The 24203-nt window shown below is 43.9% G+C and overlaps 1 protein-coding gene and 1 long non-coding RNA gene across 2 annotated transcripts in view; one reads left to right on the top strand and one right to left on the bottom strand.

Annotated features, from left to right (window-relative positions):
* Window positions 1-24203, top strand: part of LOC134160439 (uncharacterized) — a 456110-nt gene that overhangs the window by 57092 nt on the left and 374815 nt on the right. The gene's annotated exons all lie outside the window — the stretch shown is intronic.
* On the bottom strand, window positions 13517-22465 carry CRHBP (corticotropin releasing hormone binding protein). The gene is made up of 7 exons (XM_062612358.1): window positions 22309-22465; window positions 21800-21893; window positions 21024-21181; window positions 18786-18996; window positions 17347-17495; window positions 15905-16022; window positions 13517-14413 (listed from the first exon to the last, which is right to left on the bottom strand). The coding sequence occupies exons 1-7, from the start codon at window positions 22387-22389 to the stop codon at window positions 14256-14258; spliced, it is 969 nt and encodes a 322-aa protein (XP_062468342.1). The 5' UTR covers window positions 22390-22465; the 3' UTR covers window positions 13517-14255.

Raw genomic sequence — 24203 nt, forward strand, 5'->3', positions numbered from 1 at the left:
TAATGCTTTATCAGTATCAATGCACATCAGTGATCACATTGTTCAGTCTTGCATTTGGGAATGCTTTCCAATTAAAAGCAAATCGCTGAAAGAGACTTTCAAATTGGTTTCATTGAAGAAGAAGAAAGGAAGGGAAGCTACTTGAGATCTGACAATAGCTGAAGTGATTTGTAAGCATGAAGCACACAAGATAACATTTAATTAACGGCAGCAAAAATAGAACATTGCTTTGAATTTACGCAAGTTCTCTTGTTCTATGTATGCGCAATGCACTTTCTTTAAGTTTCTTTTTTCACAGAACTGTATTAACGCTCCATTCCTATAGATGATATACCAGTCATAGGTTGGGCAGCATTTCCTATCCCTTTTTCAAATATTTCAATACTCACTTGTAGGTTTGACCAGGCAGTACTTTCCAAAAATCTCAATCTGGCATAATTTTCCATAAAGCAGTGAAAGTGACTGTGTGAGGGAAATGACAAAAATTCCTGATATTTATTATGGCTGTGCAGAAGCTTACTTATCTACCGCTGCCTAAACCTGAAACATCTCTGTGGCTTAATCGAGTAATATCTCCAGAGCACATGAAGAAACAAAGACTCCTGCAACTCAGGCGATGATCCTGGGTCCCCTGGTCAACGGAGCCAGACAGATAGCTTTTTGGTGCCACTCACTTGATCCATTTTGGATGCCTGATTCAAGGAGATCTTGAGCCACAGTTCCCAGACACTGCTTCTCCCTGTTGACCAGCAAGATGGCCCTGACACTGTGATGGCTCCAAATATGCAGATCATTCAGTGAGGCTGATCTTGAGAAGGTCCTGGCTCAAAGCACATCTCCCAGCATCATTCCAGTGGTCACTACAGATGGGAAACCCATTCCCACAACCTCTGCTCAGCACATGCTGTGATGGTATCTCTGTCTGCACCCAGCTACCATTCTGCATCAAGATGCCAATGTTGAGATGCCACTGTAATGGATTTACATCAGGACCCTCTCCAACCTGCCTGGCAGACTGCCTCTCACATCATGTTGAGCTGGCATTTCATGGGCAAGTGGTTGCTCTCTAGGGACAGCACTGCTGCCCATGTTCTTTGAGACTCTGTGTTGCTAGGCTGTATGCTATGCCACTAAGGCAGCTGTCTGCTGGGACTCATTATCCGGGGTTCCTACCTGATCCCTTAATCCTTCGGTTCCCTTGTACTGGAGAAACTACTGTTTTAGACCTAAGAAACAACCAGGGGGACTGGATGATCTTAAGGTCCTTTCCAACCCTAACTATTCTATGATTCTATGATAATGCTGAGCAGACAGGTTGTAGCTTCTCTGTTCATGGGGTATTCCAGCCTCCACTGGACAAGGCTCTGGGCAACTTGGTGAAACTTGGTGCAACCTTGGTTCAAGACCAAGTTGGACAAAGCCTTGGGTGACATGGTTTAGTGTGAGGTGTCCCTGCCCATGGCAGGGGGGGGTGGAACTAGACGATCTTAAGGTCCTTTCCAACCCTAACTATTCTATGATTCTATGATTCTAACTCTGAAGATCCAGATGATCTGCAGAGGCCATCTCTTGCCAAAAGAGTTATGTGAGGCTGGGGACCACAGTGAGAACACAGCTGTTGTCCACGGGGCCAGGGTGTGTGCAAGTTTCCCAGCAAGGGGCTGGCATTTGCACCGTGCCCCATCTCACCAAAGGTAAAGGTTGCTCTTTCTCTTAAATAATGAGCCAGGATTTCTCTCTGGCTGTTGCTCCCTCTCTTCCTGTTCCACCATGAACCTTCCCACTAGTCTCCCCTGCTGATGTTCTGCTGGATTTTGAAAACCAGCATGCAATCTGCTCACAATGTGCACTATGCCCACTAGATTAGGCTGCTCCTCTTCTTTTCATGGCAAAAACATGCTGCGTTAGCTTTGTCTCTCTTTTTTTCTTTCTTTTTTTTTTTTTTTTGTGAAGTTACCCTGCTGTTAATTTTACTCCAGTTTGGAATTTTGCAAGCTTACTGAATATGTGGTTTAAACTCTGTCAGCCACGCGGCTGCTCTCTCAGTCCTTCCTTTTCCTCCTCCCCCACTCCCAGAGGGATGGGGAGGAGAATCAAAAGAGTGTAGCTCCCATGGGTTGAGATAAGAACAGTCCAGTAACTAAGGTATAACACAAACCACTGCTGCTGCCATCAATAATAATAATGATAAGGGAAATAACAAGGGAAGAGAATACAACCGCTCACCACCTGCTGACCGATACCCAACCCAAGCAGTGATCTAACCCTTCCAGGTAACTGCCCCCAGTTTTACATCCTGGGCATGATGTGCTGTGGTATGGAATAACTCTTTGGCTAGTTTGGTCCTGTCTCTGCTTCCTCCCGGCTTCCCCTCCTCCCTGGCAGAGCATGAGACTCGGAAAATCCTTGGTGGGAGTAACTGTTACTTAGCAAGAACTCAAAACACCGATGTTATCAGTGTTGCTCCCAGGCTGAAAGTCAAAAACACAGCACTGCACCAGCTACTAAGAAGGAGAAAAACGACTGCTACTGCTGAACCCAGGACAGTATCCACTCCTTATTCCATATCATTCACGTTGTGCTCAGATCCCACATTTTCAATATACCATCACTCTTATCTCATATATATACATATACACACACACGCGCGCGCGCGCACACACACACACAGATCATTCCTTAGTGCATGGACCAATCCCTATAAATCTGCTGAGCCCATCAGGTCCATCGTGTCAGGCTCCATCTCTTGCAACAGTCTTTCAGAGCAGAAGAGAGTGTGATGTAGTCAATTTGCCTGGCCTCCTCATATTTGTACTTCAGCCATCGTCCTCCATACCAAAGAGTCTTTAACTGCTTGGCTTGCTTATTTGTAGCACGTTTCACAATCATGAGTAATCTGGGCAATAGTGTCCATTGCTAAGTTCACTCCTCGATCATGAGCCCATCTCTATGTTGCATCTCTGCCCTGATGGCCTGAGGTGTCATGGACCCACCAGGCTTAAAATAATTCACTCTCCCCTTCAGCAGTTTCTGCAGCTTGTCACTGGGGACTCCATACAGCTGCCTTCCATCTCCAACGCTTCCAAAGCACTGGAGGGGCTCACTGGCCTAAATACCTGCCCATATTGTCCCACACACCCTGCCACTCATGACTGTCCAGCCTCGGGGAAAATCTCCTGGTCCTCCTATATCATCGTCTAACCCTAGACAAGGCCCAAACCTGACTCTGCTTCACTCTTGAGATCAGACAAAATGGTCGCGGGTAAAACACTTTGTATACGTGCCAACATGCTGATCCCCATCACAATCAGCAGGCAGCCCTCAAGGGTACCTAAAGGCCATTCAAAACCTTCAGAACTCTCAAATGATGCTGTAAACGGTCTGGTGGGGGGCAGGGAGCATGAGGGTATGTCTCCTTCATGGGCTGACCACCCAAGAAGGGTAAAAAAGATGTATGGTGCATCAAGAAACGGTTGGAAGGAAGAAGGCAGAGAGTTGTGGTCAATGGGGCAGAATCTAGCTGGAGGTCTGTGACTAGTGGAGTCCCTCAGGGGTCGGTGCTGGGACCAGTGCTGTTTAGTATTTTCATCAACGACCTGGATGAGGGAACTGAGTGTACCCTCAGCAAGTTTGCTGATGATACTAAACTGGGAGGAGTGGCTGACACACCAGAGGGCTGTGCTGCCATTCAGCGAGACCTGGACAGGCTGGAGAGTTGGGCGGAGAGGAACTTGATGAAATTCAACAAGGGCAAGTGTAGAGTCTTGCATCTGGGGAAGAACAACCCCATGTACCAGTACAGGTTGAGAGCTGACCTGCTGGACAGTAGTGACGGGGAAAGGGACCTGGGGGTCCTGGTGGATAGGAGGATGACCATGAGCCAGCAATGTGCCCTTGTGGCCAAGAAGGCCAATGGCATCCTAGGGTGCATTAGAAAGGGTGTGGTTAGTAGGTCAAGAGAGGTTCTCCTCCCCCTCTACTCTGCCTTGGTGAGGCCGCATCTGGAATATTGTGTCCAGTTCTGGGCCCTGCAGTTCAAGAAGGACAGGGAATTGGTTGAAAGAGTCCAGTGCAGAGCCACAAAGATGATTAAGGGAATGGAACATCTCTCTTATGAGGAGAGGCTGAGGGAGCTGGGTCTCTTTAGCTTGGAGAAGAGGAGACTGAGGGGTGACCTCATCAATGTTTACAAATATGTAAAGGGTGAGTGTCAGGATGATGGAGCTAGGGTTTTTTCAGTGATGTTCAGTGATAGGACAAGGGGCAGTGTGTGTAAACTGGAGCATAGGAGGTTCCATGTGAACACCAGGAAAAATTTCTTTACTGTGAGAGTGACAGATCACTGGAACAGGTTGCCCAGGGGGGTTGTGGGGTCTCCTATGTTGGAGATATTCAAGGCCCACCTGGATAAGTTCCTGTGTGATGTACTCTAGGTTAGCCTGCTCTTGCAGGAGGGTTGGACTAGATGATCTTTTGAGGTCCCTTCCAACCCTTAGGATTCTGTGATTCTGTGATAATTGTTATACACTTCTATTATGTACCTCCCAAAGTATAGAGGTGGTGAACACACTGGGGACGCAAGCCAGATCAGTTTCATGATCAATGATTCTATTGTATTACAAGTCAGTGCCATACAGTACAATGAAACAAGAAGCTTAGCCCAAGGCCCCCAGCCAATAAACACTAACACAGCAAATACCGGCTGTAAGTAAGGTACGACATGCTGAAACTCTGAGATCAAGAGCAACAGCTTTGAGAGCCAATAAATCAGCATTGTGACAAGTGACTATTAATCCAAACCTATGAATGCTTATCACAAATATGATTAGACACCCTCCGGTCAGATCTGTCGTTATCTCAACACTTCGTGCCCCACGTTGGGTGCCAAAAAGAACTGTCGTGGTTTAAACCCAGTCAGCCACGCAGCCGCCCTCTCACTGCTTCCCCCTTCCTCCTCCCCCACTCCCAGAGGGATGGGGGGGAGAATCAAAAGAATGCAACTCCCACAGGCTGAGAGAACAGTCCAGTAACTCAGGTATAACACAAACCACTGCTGCTGCCATCAATAATAATAATGATAAGGGAAATAACAAGGGAAGAGAATACAACCGCTCACCACCTGCCGAACGATACCCAAGCAGTGATCTAACCCTTCCAGGTAACTGCCCCCAGTCTATATACTGGGCATGACGTGCTGTGGTATGGAATACCTCTTTGGTCAGTTTGGGTCAGGTGTCCTGTCTCTGCTTCCTCCCGGCTTCCCCTCCTCCCTGGCAGAGCATGAGACTCGGAAAGTCCTTGGTTGGAGTAACTGTTACTTAGCAAGGGCTAAAAATACCAGTGTTATCAGCGTTGTTCCCAGGCTGAAAGTCAAAACCACAACACTGCACCAGCTACTAAGAAGGAGAAAAATGACTGCTACTGCTGAACCCAGGACAGTATTACACCTCTGTGAATTAGAAAACATCAAAGAAACTATATCCCAATATGAAAAATAGCAATAATTGATAGTAAGTTGTATAGGAATTAGTAGGGAATCCACGAGTAATCAGTAACTAATTATGCATAGCAAGTAATCAACTGTACAAGAAACATAAGCAAATGTATGACCTATTTGTATGATCTGATTATCTAGATTTATTAAGATCTTATTATCCAGATTTAAGCAGTCCTCCATTTTTTTGGTAACATTCTTTTAGAGTAATGGAGAACTGCTGTCTTTTCAATTATGGGGTCTCCTGCATCTGTATAGTAATATAATCTTACCCCTGGGTTATGATGAACTAGCCTGGCCTTTTCCAATTGATTTTCCTTTTGCATTCGATGCAATGCAGGCTCCAAAGACTGCTTGACTTTGATGTGTCCTCTGTAAAGTATGCAAATACACACTCTCCGAAACTTTCCCCTCCTGTTCCACTATTCCCTGCTTAGACAGTAAGAACCACTGACCAAAAAGCCAAGAGATGAGAACAAACAATGGATTGCATTCCTGAATTAAGATGGTTTGGAATAACAACAAGCCAAAACCACTGGGGCAAATCCCCCAGGATCCAGTGTAGCTCATTCTTCATTTTAGATTGGATCATCTAAACAGAATTTCCACTGCATCCTCAGCTCCCTTGAAAATTATACCATCCACTGACTGTAGAGATTGACAGCTCAGATGGGCTGAGAATGAGCAGGTTTCTTATTTTGGTAACCCTCATTATCTGTGTTCAAACCAACCAAATTATGATAGCAAACACAGCAATTTCCCTGTTTTGTGAAGAATCTATTTCTGACATAAAAATTATTATATTCAGACAGGTAGGGCTGATACTGCTGTAATGACAAATGGAACAGCCAAAACCAGTCTCATTCCAAAGATAGCTATATGTTTTGATGTAATGAGATGATAAATAGATGTGTCAGCTGCATTAAGAATGGACTGTTATGCAGAAATAAATCTTTAAAGCTTCCCAAATTTACTTCTTTGCCTCTTATTTTGACAATCCAACTCTTATTGCCTCTAGGTTGGTCTTTCCTAGTTTTCATCATCTACCCTACTTAAAGGAGTCCAGTGGAATTTAAGCAGTCTTTTCTTTACCTGCAATAACAGTAACATTACTTGTTCTCAGAGCTTCAGCTCGACCCAGGAGCTTTCAGCAGCAAGAAAACACAGGATCTTTTGTACAGTAAGAAAGTGCCTACACATGCCCAAATGTGAGGCTGGAGCTTGACTGATTAAACAGTCAGAGACCCCATTTGGTCATCTGTTCATTTGGGGCATTTCATCTTTGCTTCTAATTAATTGTTGTCTCTGCTGGGACTGCAGGAGAATTTACTGTAAGTCTAATTAAGTTATGGCAGAATTGGAAGCATGTGTCATCAATCTCCTTTGCCTCACAGAAGAGCCAGATAGAACATTTTAAAGGCAAATCAGAAACCTGTGTCAGTGTTCAGACCTCCAAGAGTTGCCCAGTTTAAAGCTCAGTTTACTACAGTACCTGAATTTGAGGGGGATTGAAACGAAGAGCTACTTAGAGACGTTGTCTTTTTTTTTCTTGTAAATATAAACTTCATAATAAAGAAGCTTGTGAAACCTCCTCAGAGAGGTTAGGTTTTAACTGTTCTCCACACACCCAGCTGCATACTGAAGGGCTTTTGTGGATCTGCAAAATCCATGTCCAGCTACTTCTGATGTCAGGAGATGCCTGGATTGGCTTGCAGTTGGTGGCATCTGCAGGGTGCAGAGCTGCATGACTCCAGCTCCTGTTGGGCCAGGCATCTCCAGTGACTTCTCACCACCAGAAGTGGTTTGGGACTGGGGACAGCAGGGTAGAATCAATGGAGACTCTCAGCAATGTTGCCCACCAGTCTAACTGGAGTTCTGACACCTGAGCAAGATGTCAATAGGTGTCACCTTCAGCCAGCTTTTGTATCTGAGTACAGGCAGCTCTGCTGTGTTGGAGGTGCTTGCTGATATCTGTCAGTTAATTAAAGCTGAGTTTCCCAAAGACAGAATAATCGTTCTTCAGACAAATTATTATGATCTTTTATCACCTGCTATTGTGATGATTCTGTATTTTTTGATGATTTTATTTTTGTTGTGTGATTCTTAGTCATACCCTTTACTATTGCCTCAGATTGTTTCAGTAGCTGAGCTTTACATACTGTTTTATTTAAATACACGCCAGCACCTGCCTGTAGCAGTGTGTGTCCAAGATATGCGTGGTAGCCACTTAACCACCAGCAGTGGGATGTGTCCCAGGGCAGGAGGAAGCTCAGCTGGGACGTCTTCCATGGGAGAGGAGCCAAGATTGCCTTTTCTTGACAACATTTGCTCAGACTCACCATGAACACCGGGCAGCAGAAAGCTGCAACGCTGTAGTCTCCTGTGTTGGGGCTCCAGGAGCCTGGACAAGGCAGAACCAGGGATGTGACAGCAGGGAAGGGGGGGAGCTGGGGGTCTGTACCTGTGAGCTTGAAGGCCAGAGATGTTTCTCTTCCAGCTCTGTGAATCTCAACTCCTTGTAAGAGGGGGTACTGCCAAACACAATGCTGCTTTGGAAGGCCTCCAACTGCCAGCCCAGGATGGGACTGTGAGAGATAGGACATCTGTGAGCAGCATGTCCTGCATGAAACAGCCATTATGTGCTTGATCTGAAAGATGTGCCTGGGTCCTTCAGAATTAGTCCTGATGAGGGGCACTGAGTACCAGTGTGTATCTGAAAGGCAAGTCTTGGTTATAAAGCTGCTTGCTTTCCTGTTGAGGGGCAAAGTTATAAAAAAACTATTAGTCAACGCTGTAATTGGTGGTTAGATGGTAATTTGCAGCAGCACGGTATCATGAATATCAATTTTATTCAAAAGAACAGATAATGAAAACTTTTCATTTTGTAGTGACTCACGTGTAATACACTGCATTTCCTTTAATAGGAAATGATGTGCGTACAAAATCCATAGTTGCTATGATTAGTTGTTGCTGATCTTTAAAGATAAGAAGCAAAGTGGGGAGAAAAAGTGAAAACTGTGTCAATTTATCAACAAGAAAGTTACTCAGATACCAGAAGTAATGAGGCTCTGAATAAAAATGACTATAATGAATCACTTCCTTGAAGTATAATTTAGCTTGTGTTTAGAACTGAGTAAGTACAGCTTTGAGGTCCTAAGAAGTGTGCATTTCATGAAGGCAAGTGAAATTTCTTTAAGCTCTTAAAAATTAGTTGGGTCCCTGTTACATAATTGATGCTGCATGTATTCCAGTGCAGGATAACAGAGTTCAGAGCCTTTAGTACCCTATGTGCACAAAATAGTGCGGTCCCTGTAGCTAGCAAAAAATCCACTTGGCATGTGATGCCAGCACAGTGTGATGGCTCTGGAAATGTATTATAAATCTGCAGGAGTAGACATTCAATGGGCAGCAGGTTATATGATCAAACACCTAATGTGTTCTGCAAGTTCACTTCCCTTACTATTCTTCCTCTGTGTGATTTCTTCCTATCTATTGATCAAAATTTCACCACAGCAGAAGCAGGGCACAATTTCATAAAATCAATGTTAGCAGAGCAGATTTTTAGAAGATGTTGTAAAAGTAATTTAGACCATTCAGAAAGACCACACTTGTCTTTGTCTGAGCGTTTATTTTTGTTGTCAGTAGCGAAAGATAAAAATCAGTATTAGTTTATCAGAACTACTCTAACTTAAAATCATATTGCATATTATTATGGATAATTGCAAGTTACTGCCAAGAAGTCTGTGATTTTTTCTCACTGCTTTAAGAATAAAGAATCTGATTTTGGGAACAGACGATCAACTCACAAAACAAGAAATCTTTGTAACATCTCACTATGATCAGTCTTTCTCAGTTACAATTGTTCTGCTGAGTTTTTACTTCCAAAGGTTGCAATTCTAACCTTAATAAAGCATTTCTACACCTTTACTTATTGATAATAATCCTTTACTCCTGAACAGTTTTGATTTGCTCTGTTTTGTTTTTTTCTCTTTAAAATCCTACAGCACTTGAACAAGTCTGTATCTATTCCTGTACCAAGACCTATTTTAAATGGCCTTTGGCGCATGCTCTGTGTTGATAGAACCCATAAAAATGTTCCCCTTTCCATTGCCAGAAAAAGCTTGATGAATATTATTTCAGCTGACTGATTCTTACAAATGTTCAGGGCACTTCTACAGGGATGGGTGCTCAGGCTTTTTCCCCACTACCTCCAGAATATTTCCATCTTCTACGCAATTTCAACAACAAAGACTTACTGCTCTTCTATAAATCCCTGCAATTGTTATTAATTTACGTGGTAAAGATGAAAATAACAATTAAGCTGAAGATTTAGTGCATGGTCTTTAAGTAGAAGAATTTTCATTTTACCCAGGGTGGGAAATTCAGCCTCCCTCTGGGCAACTCACTACGTTGTTTTTTCTGAACAGCCACCTTGATATAGGCGTTAGTACAGAAATGCAGGAGTTGATTCATGCTCTATGTCCCTCTGTTTTCCAAGTCTGAGATTCCAGTAAGAATTGCCGATTTTTTATCTTTCCCTGCAAGCAACAGTTTTTAACCTCGGGTTCTTTTGCAGTTTCTGTGGTGCTGTAGTTTTTCAGTTGCTTCTTGAGTCTTGGCTGAGTGATCAGTTCAAGTTCTGTGCTTTTCTTTCTAAACCTAACATGGTGCTTCTATGCTCTGTAGTGCTATTGTGGGAGCATGCCACCTTTTACATCACTTTTCTAAGGGAAACTCAGTGCTGATTTTGAAAATCAAAAGGGTGAAGTGGTTAATTCTTCACCAGGAATCTTCACCAAGCCTGTTGTTCACATCTTCTGTCAATTTACTAGGTTTTAACTTTAATTGTGGTTTGTGTGATTTTGCTTACAGTGACAGATGTCAGGGTTTCTAAATTCAGGACATAAAATTTCTTCTCTAAGCCAACGTTTCCATGCAGTGCCTCTTCAAAGTCTTTTGTTCCATTTTATTATTAGGAACTTGGTTTTGGTTGCTTGTTCTGTGGTTTATTTTGTGTTTTTTTTAATTCTTGGGAGTCTTTCCAGATCTTGTAAGCCTCCAGGGTACAATCTTATTAGCTCCTATGTCACTTTCTTGTGTCTTTCAACATATATTCATGTTATTGACATATTTCACATCCTGGCTTTCTTTTTCCTTTTACAATTTTTTTTCGTAGCTGCTTCTCTGCTTTGTTGTTGTTTGTGGAGTTCTTTTCAGGGTTTTGTTTTTTTCTTTTTTTGTTGGTTTTGGTTTGTTTTGGTTTCTTTTTTTCATTTGTGGGGGTTTTGTGTTTGGCTTGTTTTGTTTTGTTTTGTTTTGTTTCTTATCTTCTTACAGTGCTTTTATTGCCTTGGTTTCCTTTCTTTTCATTCATGAGGATACTTATTTCCCTACTTTCCAGACCTAAACCCTGGAGGCATTGTGACATTTGACATCTATAAGCTGACTGCTTGTGACTGAAGTTCTACAACTCCTGAAATAACAAGAGCCTCCTTTAATACAGACACACAGATTGAAGTGACTATTGATTTTCTTCATTAGGTGGGCCTTAAAGTGTGGGCCAAAGAATGCCTGGCTGGCTGTGGTCTGGGTTTTTCTAAGATAGCAACAGACTGGAGTGATGTCATTGATGGTGCTGCCTAAATTAATGCTGATTAAAAGAAGTAGGGGAAGTGACAACCAGTTCTGGGAAAACCATGACTTGACTGGTCAACCAATACTTGACTATTATGCATGTAGCAATAGCAACATATGGTGCTGTCCTTCACCAAGTCTTGTTTTTCATTCCCCTTCATCTATAACAGGAAGTTTTGTTACTAATAGACCCCATTTCTGTGTACTATGGGAGGAGAAATCTAAACCCTCTGAACGTAAGTATCTTTTCTTTAAGGCCTTGGTGATTTGGAGGTATTAAAGTCATAGAATAAAATAAGTTGGAAAAGACCTTTAAGATCATCGTCCAACCTTTACCCCAGGACTGCCAAGTCCACCACTAAACTATGTCACGGGGCCCTATCCACATGGTTTTTGAACAGAGACAGTGATTCCACCACTGCCCTGGGCTACCTGTTGCAATGCTGGACCACCTTCTCTGGGGAAGGGATTGCTCCTAATATCCATTCTAAACCTCTCCTGGTGCAGCTTGAGGCCATTACCTCTTGTCCTATCACTTGTAACATGGCAGAAGAGACCAAGCCCACCTCACTCCATCCTCCTTTCAGGCAGTTGTAGAGAGCAATGTGGTCCCCCCCTGAGCCTTCTCTTCTCCAGGCTAAACCACCCCAGTTCCCTCAGCTGCTCCTCATCAGACTTGTGCTTCAGACCCTTCACCAGCTTTGTTGCTCTTCTCTGGCCCCACTCTAGCACCTCAATGTCTCTCTCGTAGTGAGGGGCCCAGAAATGAACACAGGATTTGAGGTGCAGCCTCACCAGCACCCAGTACAGGTGGATGATCACTGCGCTGGCCCTGCTGGGGCCAGGATGCTGTTGGCCTTCTTGGCTGCCTGGCCACAAGCTGGATCATGTTCAGCTCCTTCAATCAGCACCCCCAGGTCCTTTTCCATGAGCAGCTTTCCAGCCACTCTTCCCCAAGCCTGGGGCGCTGCATGGGGTTGTTGTGGCCTAAATACAAGACCTGGCACTTTGCCTTGTTGCATCTTGTATCATTGGCCACACCTTACAAGGATCACCTTGTCATAAGATGAGTTCAGGTTGTTCGCATCCTACAATGAGAAGCAGGACCTGCCCTTCAAGAACCATGCTGACTGGGTTTGATCCCCTGTTTTTCTTGCATGTGAATTTTAGGATTGAAAAAAAAAAGTGCCACATAAAGCTGAAAGGTGGGAAATACCACTATTAAACTGCACTAAGCAAGAGACTGTAAGTTTATCTTCACTGGTGACCTAGTCCTGAGCTAGATATGTCATTGATATTTCATCTCCTCTGAGGTTTTTTAGTGACCAAGGAGCAGTACTACTACAGACCTCTACCCCTCCCCACTGTTAAGGTATGTGGACAGGTACAGTCTGATATGAGAACCTGTGAGATTGTTCCCAAACTGTACAGCCCAGAAACATGATCTGGTTCACCAAAGGGTGCCCAGGAAAGGCTGGTGGGGCTGGATGAAGTTAGGGCCACCCTGAAAGTGACAGGGTAAGCTGAATGTGATGCTGGGGGACAGAGGTCCTCTGTCACTACAAATTTTCTCAGGAAAAATGGTATTTCTTTGAGTCTCGTTTTTATTTTTTTTCCTTTTTTTATGTTTCAATGTCTCTAGTGCTGGGTGACCATACCAGCACTGCCAGCACCACGCAAGGGGCCCAGGAAGCCCATGGTGGGTTGCATGGAGCTGGAGCAGAGCCCAGAGCCAGGCTACATGCCTCGTGGTAGCCAGCAGCAGCTTTATCTGGGTTTTTTTTGAACAGCCCGGCAGGGTCAACACACTTGTCTGAGTCTGACCATGATGCCAAATACATCCCTCTGTTCATGAGTCAGTCACCAAAACTAAGTTCCCAAAACCCTACAAAGGGAGAGACTGGGGCATCTTGTGGTTTTCACCCCCTTCAGCCAGGAGGGATTAACTTCAGTGCTGCTGACCACTCAAGATGCTTGGTTTTTGGTGACTGACTATGAGATTAGGAGCCACAAACCAGTGATGAAGATATCCAGCATGCAGCTGGATTAATCAGTGTTGACGGTTAATTGAACATCGAAGGAGGAACTATTTGGTCTCACTATTCCCAGGTAGTACTCCCAGAAAACATAGGAATCAGTCCATTCATCTCCCTCCAAGCTAGGACACAACCCTGGTCCTTTGCTGCACTGTGCTTCCTAGAGCTCTTCAGGCTTACACTCCTCTTCTGGGTCACCAAAGGTCTGTAAAATAAGAATCTGTACTTTTATATCCATGCTTCCACAGGTCAGCAGGACACCTGACCAAAATTACTCCCCAGGGAAGGTGTCAGTGAGTGTACAGCTGGAACATACTCCACTTGGAGGTGTACACAAGATTGGCAAAATAAGTTTCTGCCCATAGTGTTACTTTAATAGTCCACAGTTTTACAGTAACATATGATCAAAATTGTCATTTCCAGAAAATTGCACAAGACTTGGGAAGTTTAACCAGAATGCTGGAAGAGCTCCTCAGAAAAATACAACATAATAATGTTTTGCCAACGCTTTACATGAATTTATTTACATTTGGATTTATGTAAGGAAGTTTCCATGCTATAAATTTTTATTAAAAACACGTCATTAGAAATAAATAGTACATTTATAGTCATAAACAAACCAGTAGTTTTTACACACACTAATGCTGGGTTTCCTCTTACAAAACTGGAAGTGTATTCCACCATCTAATTTTTTTTGTTTATATCTGATATAAAAGGATAAAGTTGCTGCGTGAAGTTCATACTTATTGTGGGTTTCATTATGTACTCAGACTAGATATACAGAGGGTCTTTTTCTGTTTTCCTAATAATATTTATTTGGGAAACATAGCTTTCTGTTCTTGCTATTGATTTTGGGCATGGTAAATGAGCTTAAACACTGCAGAAATAATACCATGATAGTAACAAAGATTAATATATTGGTTGCTTTTTCTTGCTTGTTCATGGGAATGACTGATCTGTATGAAAAAAAGAAATACGATTGTACTGTAGAAAGACTTGATACTACCAGCTGTTTAAAGGAAAAATACATATTTTTTAGTTCACCAGAACCTTATTTTCATTAGCTATGTGGAAATGTGTGGCCTGGTTTTTCAGATACTAGGAAAGCAGAATTCCTCAATGCTGTTCTCCTTTCTGTTTTCTGTTTCCTGCAGGTTGATTTGTTGATACTCAAACGTCACACGGTTGATATGTTTGCCACTGGAGACCATTCTCAGTACCGTATTGTCACAGCCAATTTTCATTTGTGCTAATTAAGGAAAAGAGATATTGAGGAGATATAAAGATACACTTATATGGAAGAGAGGGATAAAAGATAAATAACATTGAGAACTACAAAGTAGTGATACATACGATTTTGAAAGCAGAGCAAATCTGTGTGTGAGACCAGCCAGTGGTGGTGTTGCTGACTAAATACCTTCTTTTGTATTTGTTAGTTTTACTGTACAAAGGCTTGGGTATTTAATCAAGTGTTGTAACCTTTAGTCATGCAAATGCCACTCACTTCCTATCCACCTATGGTTTTAGATATGCATAGGTGGACATGATGCAGATGTCTTGGGAAGATAAGGTATGCTACTGTTAGGTACAAGGAGCAATGAGTAAGGGAAATGTTGCCCTATCCTAAACGTACCAAAAATGAGCAATATTGGAATGCTTCCTGTTAAAGGAATGAGTGGTTTTGTGTGTAAGGAGGTTCTTCACAGTAACAAAGGCATGTGAGAGTCCCACCAAGACAAACTCAAATGGCAATGGCCAGCATATGGACTGACTCTGCGAGAAATCAAGTCTATCAGTAGCTACTGCTTTAGATAAGCCATTTGAGCAGGGGTTTGGCAAAGCCTCTTTCATTTGAGGAGCTTGGAGCATCTTCCTCACTGGAGGAGAAATCTGGTGGGTCACTGGGAGAGCAAGGGCTGTTGGGATGGGATTTCCCTTCCTTCCCACCGCCAGGAAAGCACATTTTAATCTCATCGCGCACCTCAGTATTCTCTCAACACCAGTTAAAGCTTTAAATAGTGCCTGGAAAATGAAGTTGTGGTGTGATGAAAGGCAAAGGGATACCACATGTGTGAAGTGCCATATACATGCCTGTTCTCCAGCCCTGTGGATATGCTGCTTCTCAATGTTCCTATTCATAATTCTGAGGTACAACACATATGCCACAGGGGCTTGTCTGTCATATCACTGCAACACTTGGTGCTCTGCTGAAATGAATTTTAGGGAAACTGGGAATTCTCATTTTTAGGGGGAAAAATAGGTCACTGACGTGGCATGATAGTGAAACAGGAACAGAGCTCCTCCAGGGTTCAAAGCAGAGTGGGACCTCTGAGGCTTCAGGGGTACGTGTTACTTCTGCAGCAGAAAAGGAGGCTTTGGGAACACCGAGTAACTGAGAAAAAACTCCTTAGCTGAAAACGGAACCATTCTGCCTCCATTTGTTACGAATTTCCAGGCTCATCTATCTGTTGACACTCCAGTAATCCTATGTATTACTGGCAAGCATTTTTAAAATAAGTGTAACTTTGTTACACAGTTAGTGCAGGCGCAAATGAAGGTGTTTGTGTGTGTGCTGTGTAATGCAGCCCAACCACAGGTTCAAATAGCTTTAGATTTCATGTTCTGCTAGATGTGAAGTTTACCATTCTAGCAGGAAATCCAGGTTTGGGGGGGCCTCTGTGTGACTCTTTCTGGCTAATTATTTTATCACATGGAGGTAAGTGGACCAAAGAGCTCTTACCAGACCCATGAAAAGAGTGACAGAGATCAGCAAGTGGAAACATCTTGGACGGGTCTAAGCCAGTTCCTCCTAGCAGCTCTACAAAGTCTCCCACTCCTGCACAGCCTGCTGATGGTTTCTGAAAAGGCAGAGATTAACAGTTATTTATAATTTATCTTCAAAATGTAGCGGTTCTCTAGACATGACTGCAGCCACCAGTAGGTTTCAGAAGTTCTCCTGCTCAAACCTGCATGAAATCAGGCTGGTTTTATCCTGAACAATACTACTTCAATTTGACATTAGTCAGTTAACTTTCTAAGGGATTCTGAAGAAACACCTAAGTAGGCTATGAAAATTACTGGTAAGTAGTCAAGGTGTTGATTCAATTTCTTTTAGTGCAGATAAGCAGTCTGATTCCGGATGCTTAGACATGTAATCAAATTAATGTAGTCATGGGCTGCATGTGTACACTCAGCTGGCATGCAGGAACTTAAGTTCCACTATGCCATACATATTCCTAAACAATAAGTGTTGCTTTTGGAAGAGCTTAATTAAAGTAGGAATAAACCAAAAGAGCAGTTTTGTATAATAACAATAGCTCACCGTATATTAGATCCACAAGCATTCTTTTCCTGAAAATTAATGATGTGTGCCAAAAACATTTTGCACAGACACCTTGTACACCTTTGGGCTGTCACCCATATGGTGCTTTTTAAGTGCTTGATTTCTTTATGTCTTCTGCTGTTGTCCCTTTTCTGCCTGCTGCTGAGTAAGTCAACTCATTTGCTCATCTCTCAAAGCCTGGTTTGCTCAGACGCTAGCAGTCCCCCATGAGTGACCTGTGCTGCCAGTCTCAGTGGCTCAGAAAACAAACTTTCTTGCTTCTATGCTTCTGGACGTTTTGGAATTTGCACCTTCTTAGACCTTGCAGGCACAGGGGACCACCAACAGCTCTTGTCTTCTCCTGCTGGTCATCACCAAGGACCAAATGCTGTGGCCAAACCGCACCCCATGCTAATGAAGCAGAGGATGCTCAGCATGCTGAGCAAAGAATCAGTTGTGAGCACCTTTGTATTTATTTCATGCTAATACCTCACTATCTAACCCATGTCGTCTTTCTCTGTTCAGCACAGTTGCTGCTTTCATTAGTTTAAATACAGACAGAAAGCACTGCTTTCTTTCTAATGAAATTCTTACCCTTTGTTATGGCAACCAATATTTACGTACATTAATGGTACTTTGCATAATTTGCCTCTGCAACATTACAAAGACAATAGCAACAGAGACATAACCAGGTCTCTTCTCTGGGGAGAAAACAGAGCCTCCAGCCTGTGCACGTGGGGCCCAGAGTGCACATGCCTTAGCATCCATGCCACAGGCTATCCCCTCTTCAACACTCTTCCCTCTCCCGTGACCAGGAAAACTGCACAAGGTAGTAATTTCTTAGGAAATAAGCAACTCACCTTCAAAAAGAGGCCATTTAAATGCCCCAGCATAAGATCAGATATTTTTATCACCACTGGGTATATTATGGAGAAGCTGCAGTTCCTGTGCTGATGAGGAATGACCATGGTAAACCTTCCCGAGGGAGTCTGAGAGATGACATTGCAAGCTGCGCACAGGAGAAGGTATAAGAATTACTTGTGCAGTCACTACTGTCTGTGGCAAGATTACGTACTTTCAGTACTAACAAAGAATAGATGATATAATTACTGAGAGTGACAACCAAATGCTGGAAAATATGCATGTGGTGTTTCTGGCATTCTTGCATAGCATTTGTTCCCTAAAAATTCCTTGTCTATTGCTTACTGTGTAGCATAAGGTCTGGCAGAATTTGGGGGTAAAGCAGTCAGTGGGAGAGCTCACACCTCAAATCCATACATCAGGGGCTCCTGTTGTTTTCCAGTTTGAAGGAAGCTAAATACAGGTGCAGGCCTTTCGTTTAGCTTTGAGTGGTTGTCTCCTGGTATTGCCAGCAAGCCCCTAAGTCCTATTCTGCTGCTCCTAAGTGGAGTTCCTTACCTTGCAAAAAGTCCCATTGAAACTAGAGTGGTTACATGCTGATTTTGTCTTAGAGTTCAAGCTTAATAGTTAGGTGAGGGAGTAGCTTATCATCTGTGTGTGCAACACAAGAGACCTCCACACTTATCTGGAGGGCTGCAGCTGCTTTACCAGGCGAGTGAAGACACCTCCAGCAACTGCACACAGTAATCGCATGCATGGGCATGGAAGCCTCACCAGTGTGGGGACCCAGCTTGCAGGCTTGTGTCTGAACAACATGGGATAAGAGCAGGACGGACAGGCCATCATCTTCATCCTTTGTATGGTGAGGTGGATAAACCAGACTGGCCTGAACAATAATTGTTAAATGGCCTATCCCCCCTCAGAAAAATGATGCAAGTGTCCATTATTTGTGCCTTGTGAGCTCACAGGCTTAAAGAAAGAACTTGTGCATAGATTCTTGGAATCATGCATCACTCATAACAATCACATAACATTCAATATAGTGGTTTTGCTGTCAACTGTTTTCAAATATTTTACCTCATTGTTCACACAGATCTAAAAATTGCTCAGATTAAACTCTCTAAATTAATACTATTTGTTCCAGCCAAGTGGAATATGACATGCTAGTTTGGAAAAGATCTTTGCAAGAAAGAGCCTTCTTCCCTGAATTCTGAAGGGCTGCCCAAACTATCTCTTACACTTCACTGTCTTTTTTCCTTGAGACATGCTGAACCTGAGTCAAATCCTCAGGCTTGCAGGTGTGCATGGCTCCATTGCCACTACTGGAGCTGTGTGAGGGCAGATAATGCCAGCAAGAGAATTCAATGCAAATTGACACATTCATTTTTCTTCCTGCCCCAAACTCAAGCCCGTTAGATGGTGTAAAATGCAGACTTACGAAAGAGGTTGGTGTTTTTCTTGACTGTGATGGTAAATCCATTGCCTGGCTGGTGAATCCTGAAGAAGATCATTGCCACGTTCTGTGATGACCTGATGCTCTTCTGAATATTGCCACTTTCACAAAAGTCTATGTATCTTTCAGAAGTAGGAAGAGGATGGTCCAAGGAACTGGGAAATTTCTCTCCTTTGAGTATCCAGCCATCAAATACCTATAGGTGTTCAATAATTGAAAACAAGGCTTTTGCTTATTGTTCTGTTAGCAGAGAAAAATGAAATATTACAGGCAGTGTTTTATTTTTGACACCAGACTGCCTGTTCAAAGCCACCAATTGAAAACAAAAATTCTTTGTATTTATCAATTTCCTACTATTTAACTAACTATTCAAGCATCAAACTGCATTTAGGAAATACATATATATAAATTTTTGTTTTAATTTTCTTTATTTCTTTCAGGTGACAATGCTGGTGGCTATTTTTGAGAGAAGCAGCTCTTTTTTTTGCTACAGTGTCATCACATTTGCATCTTTATTATTATTATTATTCCATACTATTTCAATTTCTATGTTACTAAGAGAAGTTCTTTACCAGCTAAATTTGGAAACCACATGAAACATAAGTCACTCTCTCAAACTTGGGGCAGTAAGTCCATTGATCTGGCCTGAAATTTTCCACCATTCATGTTCTGCAGCTTGTCATTAAAGACCTGGATGTCTTCCAGAGCTATTGGAATACAATAAAGCTTCAGTTGAGGAATTATTGGCAGAGGTATAGTTCTCTCCTTTTTCTATCAGCTCATCTTAATCACTAGAAAGCAGAACAAATGCTGCCTACTTGGCAGGACCTCAGGCAGCAACCTCTACAGATCTCTCCTTCACAACAAAAACAGTAATGGTTTGCCCTCCCTGTCTTTAGGAAAATGTGTCAGAACTAGAAATCTGTATTAAATTCTAGCATAGCTGCGCAGTTGCCTGTTTTGATTCCTTCCTAGCAGCTCTCACCCAATAATCCCTTCTATGGTCCAGTTGGTACCGGAAAACCCAATGACTAGATTCTGCCATTACTTCAGTGAATAATCTTAATGTATGTGTAGGAATTCCTCATAATAAAAATACAGGATCAGTCTCTGGATTTGCCAGAACTATAAATTTTCTGAAGTAACGAGACATGGGTGCTCAAATTACAGAAGGGAAAAGCTGCCTGTATAAATACAATGGTTTAATGCAGAAATTGGCACCCCATGATCAAAGGATGGAAACCTTTATAAAGCCTCAAAGATTTTTTTATCCTCCATAAGTGACTATAAGTCTAGGTACAAAATCCTTGGACCCAAACCAAGCTGAAATCAGCCTCCCTGTAACAACATTGGAAGAGATCATAGCCACGGGTATGGGAGGAACAGAATTACCTGGGAGGAAAGCAAGCAGGGGGACAGCATCTCTCCAAGAGAGGGACACAAGGAAAGGGCTGAAGGGGAGCCTTCCACCTCCCAGAGCTTAATTTGCCACTGGGTGGAATAGGGTCTGTGCTATGCACAGCCACCACAGCACAAAGAGCAGAGTGCAAGGTGTGGGGAGCAGCCTCCTCTGCAATCCTGACCTGAGTTCAGATCTTGGTCAGTGCTTTGCCTGCCAAGAAAATGCACTGGTGAAGTTTTTTTTAATACTGGAACATAACTGGCTCTGAGTCACCAACCTCCTTCTGCTCAGGGCAAACACCCTGGAAAGCTCTAGTGGGGCCATTTGAAATAAAGCCTGCAGTGATCCACTTATTAATAAACTGATGTTAAGTGCCCTGCAAGCAGAGACCCTGGGGCAGTAACAGCCATTCAGAAAGCTGCATCATTATCTGGAGGGCTTGCATGCACTGAGAAAACTCTCTTCATGGGGCTGTCAGGCTTGGCTCGTACTGACCAAATTTCAGTCAGTCCCCCAGGTATGGACACTCAGCAGAGACGCTCCTGGAAAAGCTCAGGAGGGCCGGTTCTGCGGTTTGGAGAGGAATCCTTCAGCCTGCATCCGACTATGCTTTAAAGGGTGGTAATGCGGGAGACATACCCAGAGTGCCTTGGGCAGGAGAAACAGCTGTCCCAGAGACAGCTGCTTTGTGAGAGCCTGTTCTACACACAGAAACACACACACACTCTCATAGACACACGCATTTGCCTGCTCCTTCCACACATAGCGAATGTCTGACATGTCAGGAAGGTGACGCACAACAGAACTTGCCAGCCTCTTACCTTCAGGAAATCGCCCCCTTTGCAGTCAATGTTTACAAGGTCGTAGTCGATCATGATTAGCTCCTCAGGCTCCCCGATGAAGAAGGTTGCACAGTGCAGCTGCGGTTGGTCTGCAGTGAAGGTGAACTGCCCCTCTATACTCAGCATGTCAATGCACCCTGCAGAAACACAGACACGGGTCTGCTGCCTCATCCTGCTGGGGAGGGAGACTCAGCTCCAGTGCCCACAGCAGAGGGAATGGGATGGTGGGGAGAGACCCATACACTGAGACCCGGCTAGTGGTGAGGAGAGGGAGACTCAGCTGAAGCAATTAGGAGCCTGCTGAGCATAAGAGGATGCTCTCAAGTGTGAGCACAAGAATGCGAGGGGGAGTGCAGGGGGAGATGACAAGTCGATGCATCTCTGAGAAGAAAACTGCATGTGCATAAGTGCACAAAGACCCCGTTCCTTCAGATTTCCCTCTAATCACAGCTTCTTCACCTGCCCTGGAGATGTGACAATTCCCAGGGACACAGGTGGCCAATCCCCATCCTCCCATTATTGGGGACCCTCAGCTCTGAGCCCCAGCCTCGTCTCAGAGCCTCATTTCAATCGCTCTGCCTCAACCACAGTTCTCCCGACACTTTAACACTTCGTTATTCTTCTCCCCCACCTTGCAGAAAGTGCCTGCAGCTCTGTTGCTCTGAGATAGCCCTGTTCCCCTCCTTGTGCCCTGAGCTCCCTCCAGGACTCTCCAACCCACTGATGGTCCCCACCAGAGTACCAAAGAAACTCACGGAGCGACCGCCGGTAGACCTGCCCTGCAGACAGCTCTCGCTTCAGATCTTCACTGAGAAGTAGGAAGGGCTCATCTTCACCAGCATCCCTCACCTGGTGAAGGAAAGAAGGCAGGAAGAGTGTGGGACAAAGTGAAATGCAGCCCCCTCCCTGCACCTCTCAAGAACAGGCACCAGCAGTTTAAATCCCTCCTCCAGAAGCAGCGCAGCTGTGGAAGAGCTCTGTCAGAAAGCTGCCAAGCTAAAGTAGAGGGGAGCAAACCTAGCACCTAGGAGGTGAGCCCAGAAAATCTCAAATCCTCAGTAAAAATGCAAGTTTGGGAAAAGGGATAAAGAAACTGGGGGGACAAGGGCATGGTATGGGACTGTTGCATTAAATGTTACCCAGGTGTATGTTTAAGGAGGAGTGGGAATAGGAGGAAAGAGAAGAAAAAGCACAATGCTTGAAACCTGGGAGTACAAGTTAGAAGACAGCAGTTAAAAGCACAGCAAAGTGCCCCATTGCTCACCTCTAGGTATCTGGTCTCCCCCTTGGAGGCTGCCAGGAAGATGAGAATGAAGTGGCACTGAAACTGGAATGCAGACGGCATGCTGACACCTCTTCTGGCAGCCTTCCCTCTCCCCACAGCCAGGCTTCTCCTGGTCTGCGCCAGCAGGCAGGAGCTGCTGGGGTATCTTGGAGAGACTCTTTTATAGAGCTGTTGAGAGGGGAGGCACTTGGTCCCTGTACTGATAGGGTAACCTATGGTAACTGAATTCCTCTTGCAGTGACACAGTATGTGGGCATGACGAGGGTCCAAATCACAGCCACAAATTTTCAAGCCGGTTGAACTCCCCACACTGACAGATGTCTTTTATCTCTCTGGTGGAGATGAAAAGCTCTGGGGAGGAGAGCCTGTCCCATACAGTCAGAGCACTCACGCCGTGTTTTTAGTTCCATTTACCCCAAGCGAGGAACGAGGATCATCCCTTCCTCCATCTTGTGCTGCTTTCCTGTGCCAGGGTATTTCGGACCTGCAGGGCTCCCTTTCTGCCTCCTGCTGCTTTGTGACATGCATCTCTCCACAGCACCTGTGCTAGAGGTTTCCCACTGGCCAGGCCTGGGTAGCACTCTACATCCCAGCCAGGCTTGTAGCCTCGGGTCAGCGTCATCCCAGCGCCAGGGGACCTGCTGGCTTCCAGGTCCTGTGCCAGCAACTTTGGCACAAGGACAGGCAAAGCCAGACCGCTCTCCACCAGATAATGGCTTTCATACAGAAATTAGAAAACCTTGAGGCTCCCAAGGGCATATTCCCCATAGCTGATACTGCTCCAGCCTGGATCCTGAAGGGAAACGTGAGAAAAACCTTTTAAAGATGACTCTGGGAATGGACACTCATAAGTCTGCCGAATACTAAATACCATTAATTCAGCAGATCTATTAGCTGTAGGGTACATTCTTATTTTCCCCTGACTTGCGATAAACCATCAATACTCTGCAGACAATAACTACCCTTTCCCCATCTCAGGCTTCTTACTAATGTCACCTTCTGCTCTATGCTTCCCTGTCAAATTATTATTTTGGTTCATCAAAACTTAGAAATATGTTTGTAATATGATCCAGAATTCAAAGCTTTAAGTTTGTTGCTTCTGATTTCATTCTTAGGGCTTGTAGATAGAACATTTGCTTGCTGTTTCACCAAACTTGTCAGTCAAATAAAGAGCAAATACGTAAATATTGCTCTGTCTGTATGCCTGTGGCTCTGCCTGTATTATGCTGTAATTCTTATAGTTTACTTTAATGGAAACTATAACACTGTTCTATATCTGCATGGCTCTTCTGTGAATTTGCCATACCGTTGCGGGTTTCAGGAGCACAAAAATACTTAGGAAATGGAGAACATATTATTTTTGAACTTTGACATCAAGTTGCATTTAAATGCTGTTAAAACTGATTTTAAGAACTGTGGTTAATTACTGCATGAAGCAAGACTTTAGGTATGTGCCTTGAACTGTTTAAACACTGTGTTTTTAGGAAAGTTTTATCAGAGGATTATCCAAGCGAATTTGGAATCTGAAAAATCCATTGAAGTCCTATGGGAATTACAAGTTTTGTTGGAAAACTGGAGGGTTTAGCTCCAACTTGCATTTAGAGGATGACTGGGAGGCTAATCAGAATAGGGAGAGGCACTCTTGTGATCACCAGGATCCTGTGGGACCAGTAGGGGCTGTGGGGCAGCCTAGTCTCATTCATGCTTCTTATCACATGTTCACTTTCTGAAGAGGTGAAGGATGTTAGAATTACAGCAAGACCCCTTCACTCCCCATCTTTGAGACACTTTGCAGAATGCAGTCCCAGTTCTGGCTGGGGAGTCCCCCTTCCCCTTCTGGCCCCCAGCTTCAACCTCATATCCTGAGTCCTTAC

This window comes from Pezoporus occidentalis, unplaced genomic scaffold, assembly GCF_034315485.1.
Source record: "Pezoporus occidentalis ecotype Australia unplaced genomic scaffold, CSIRO_AGI_Poc_V1 ctg16, whole genome shotgun sequence".
Taxonomy (NCBI): domain Eukaryota; kingdom Metazoa; phylum Chordata; class Aves; order Psittaciformes; family Psittacidae; genus Pezoporus; species Pezoporus occidentalis.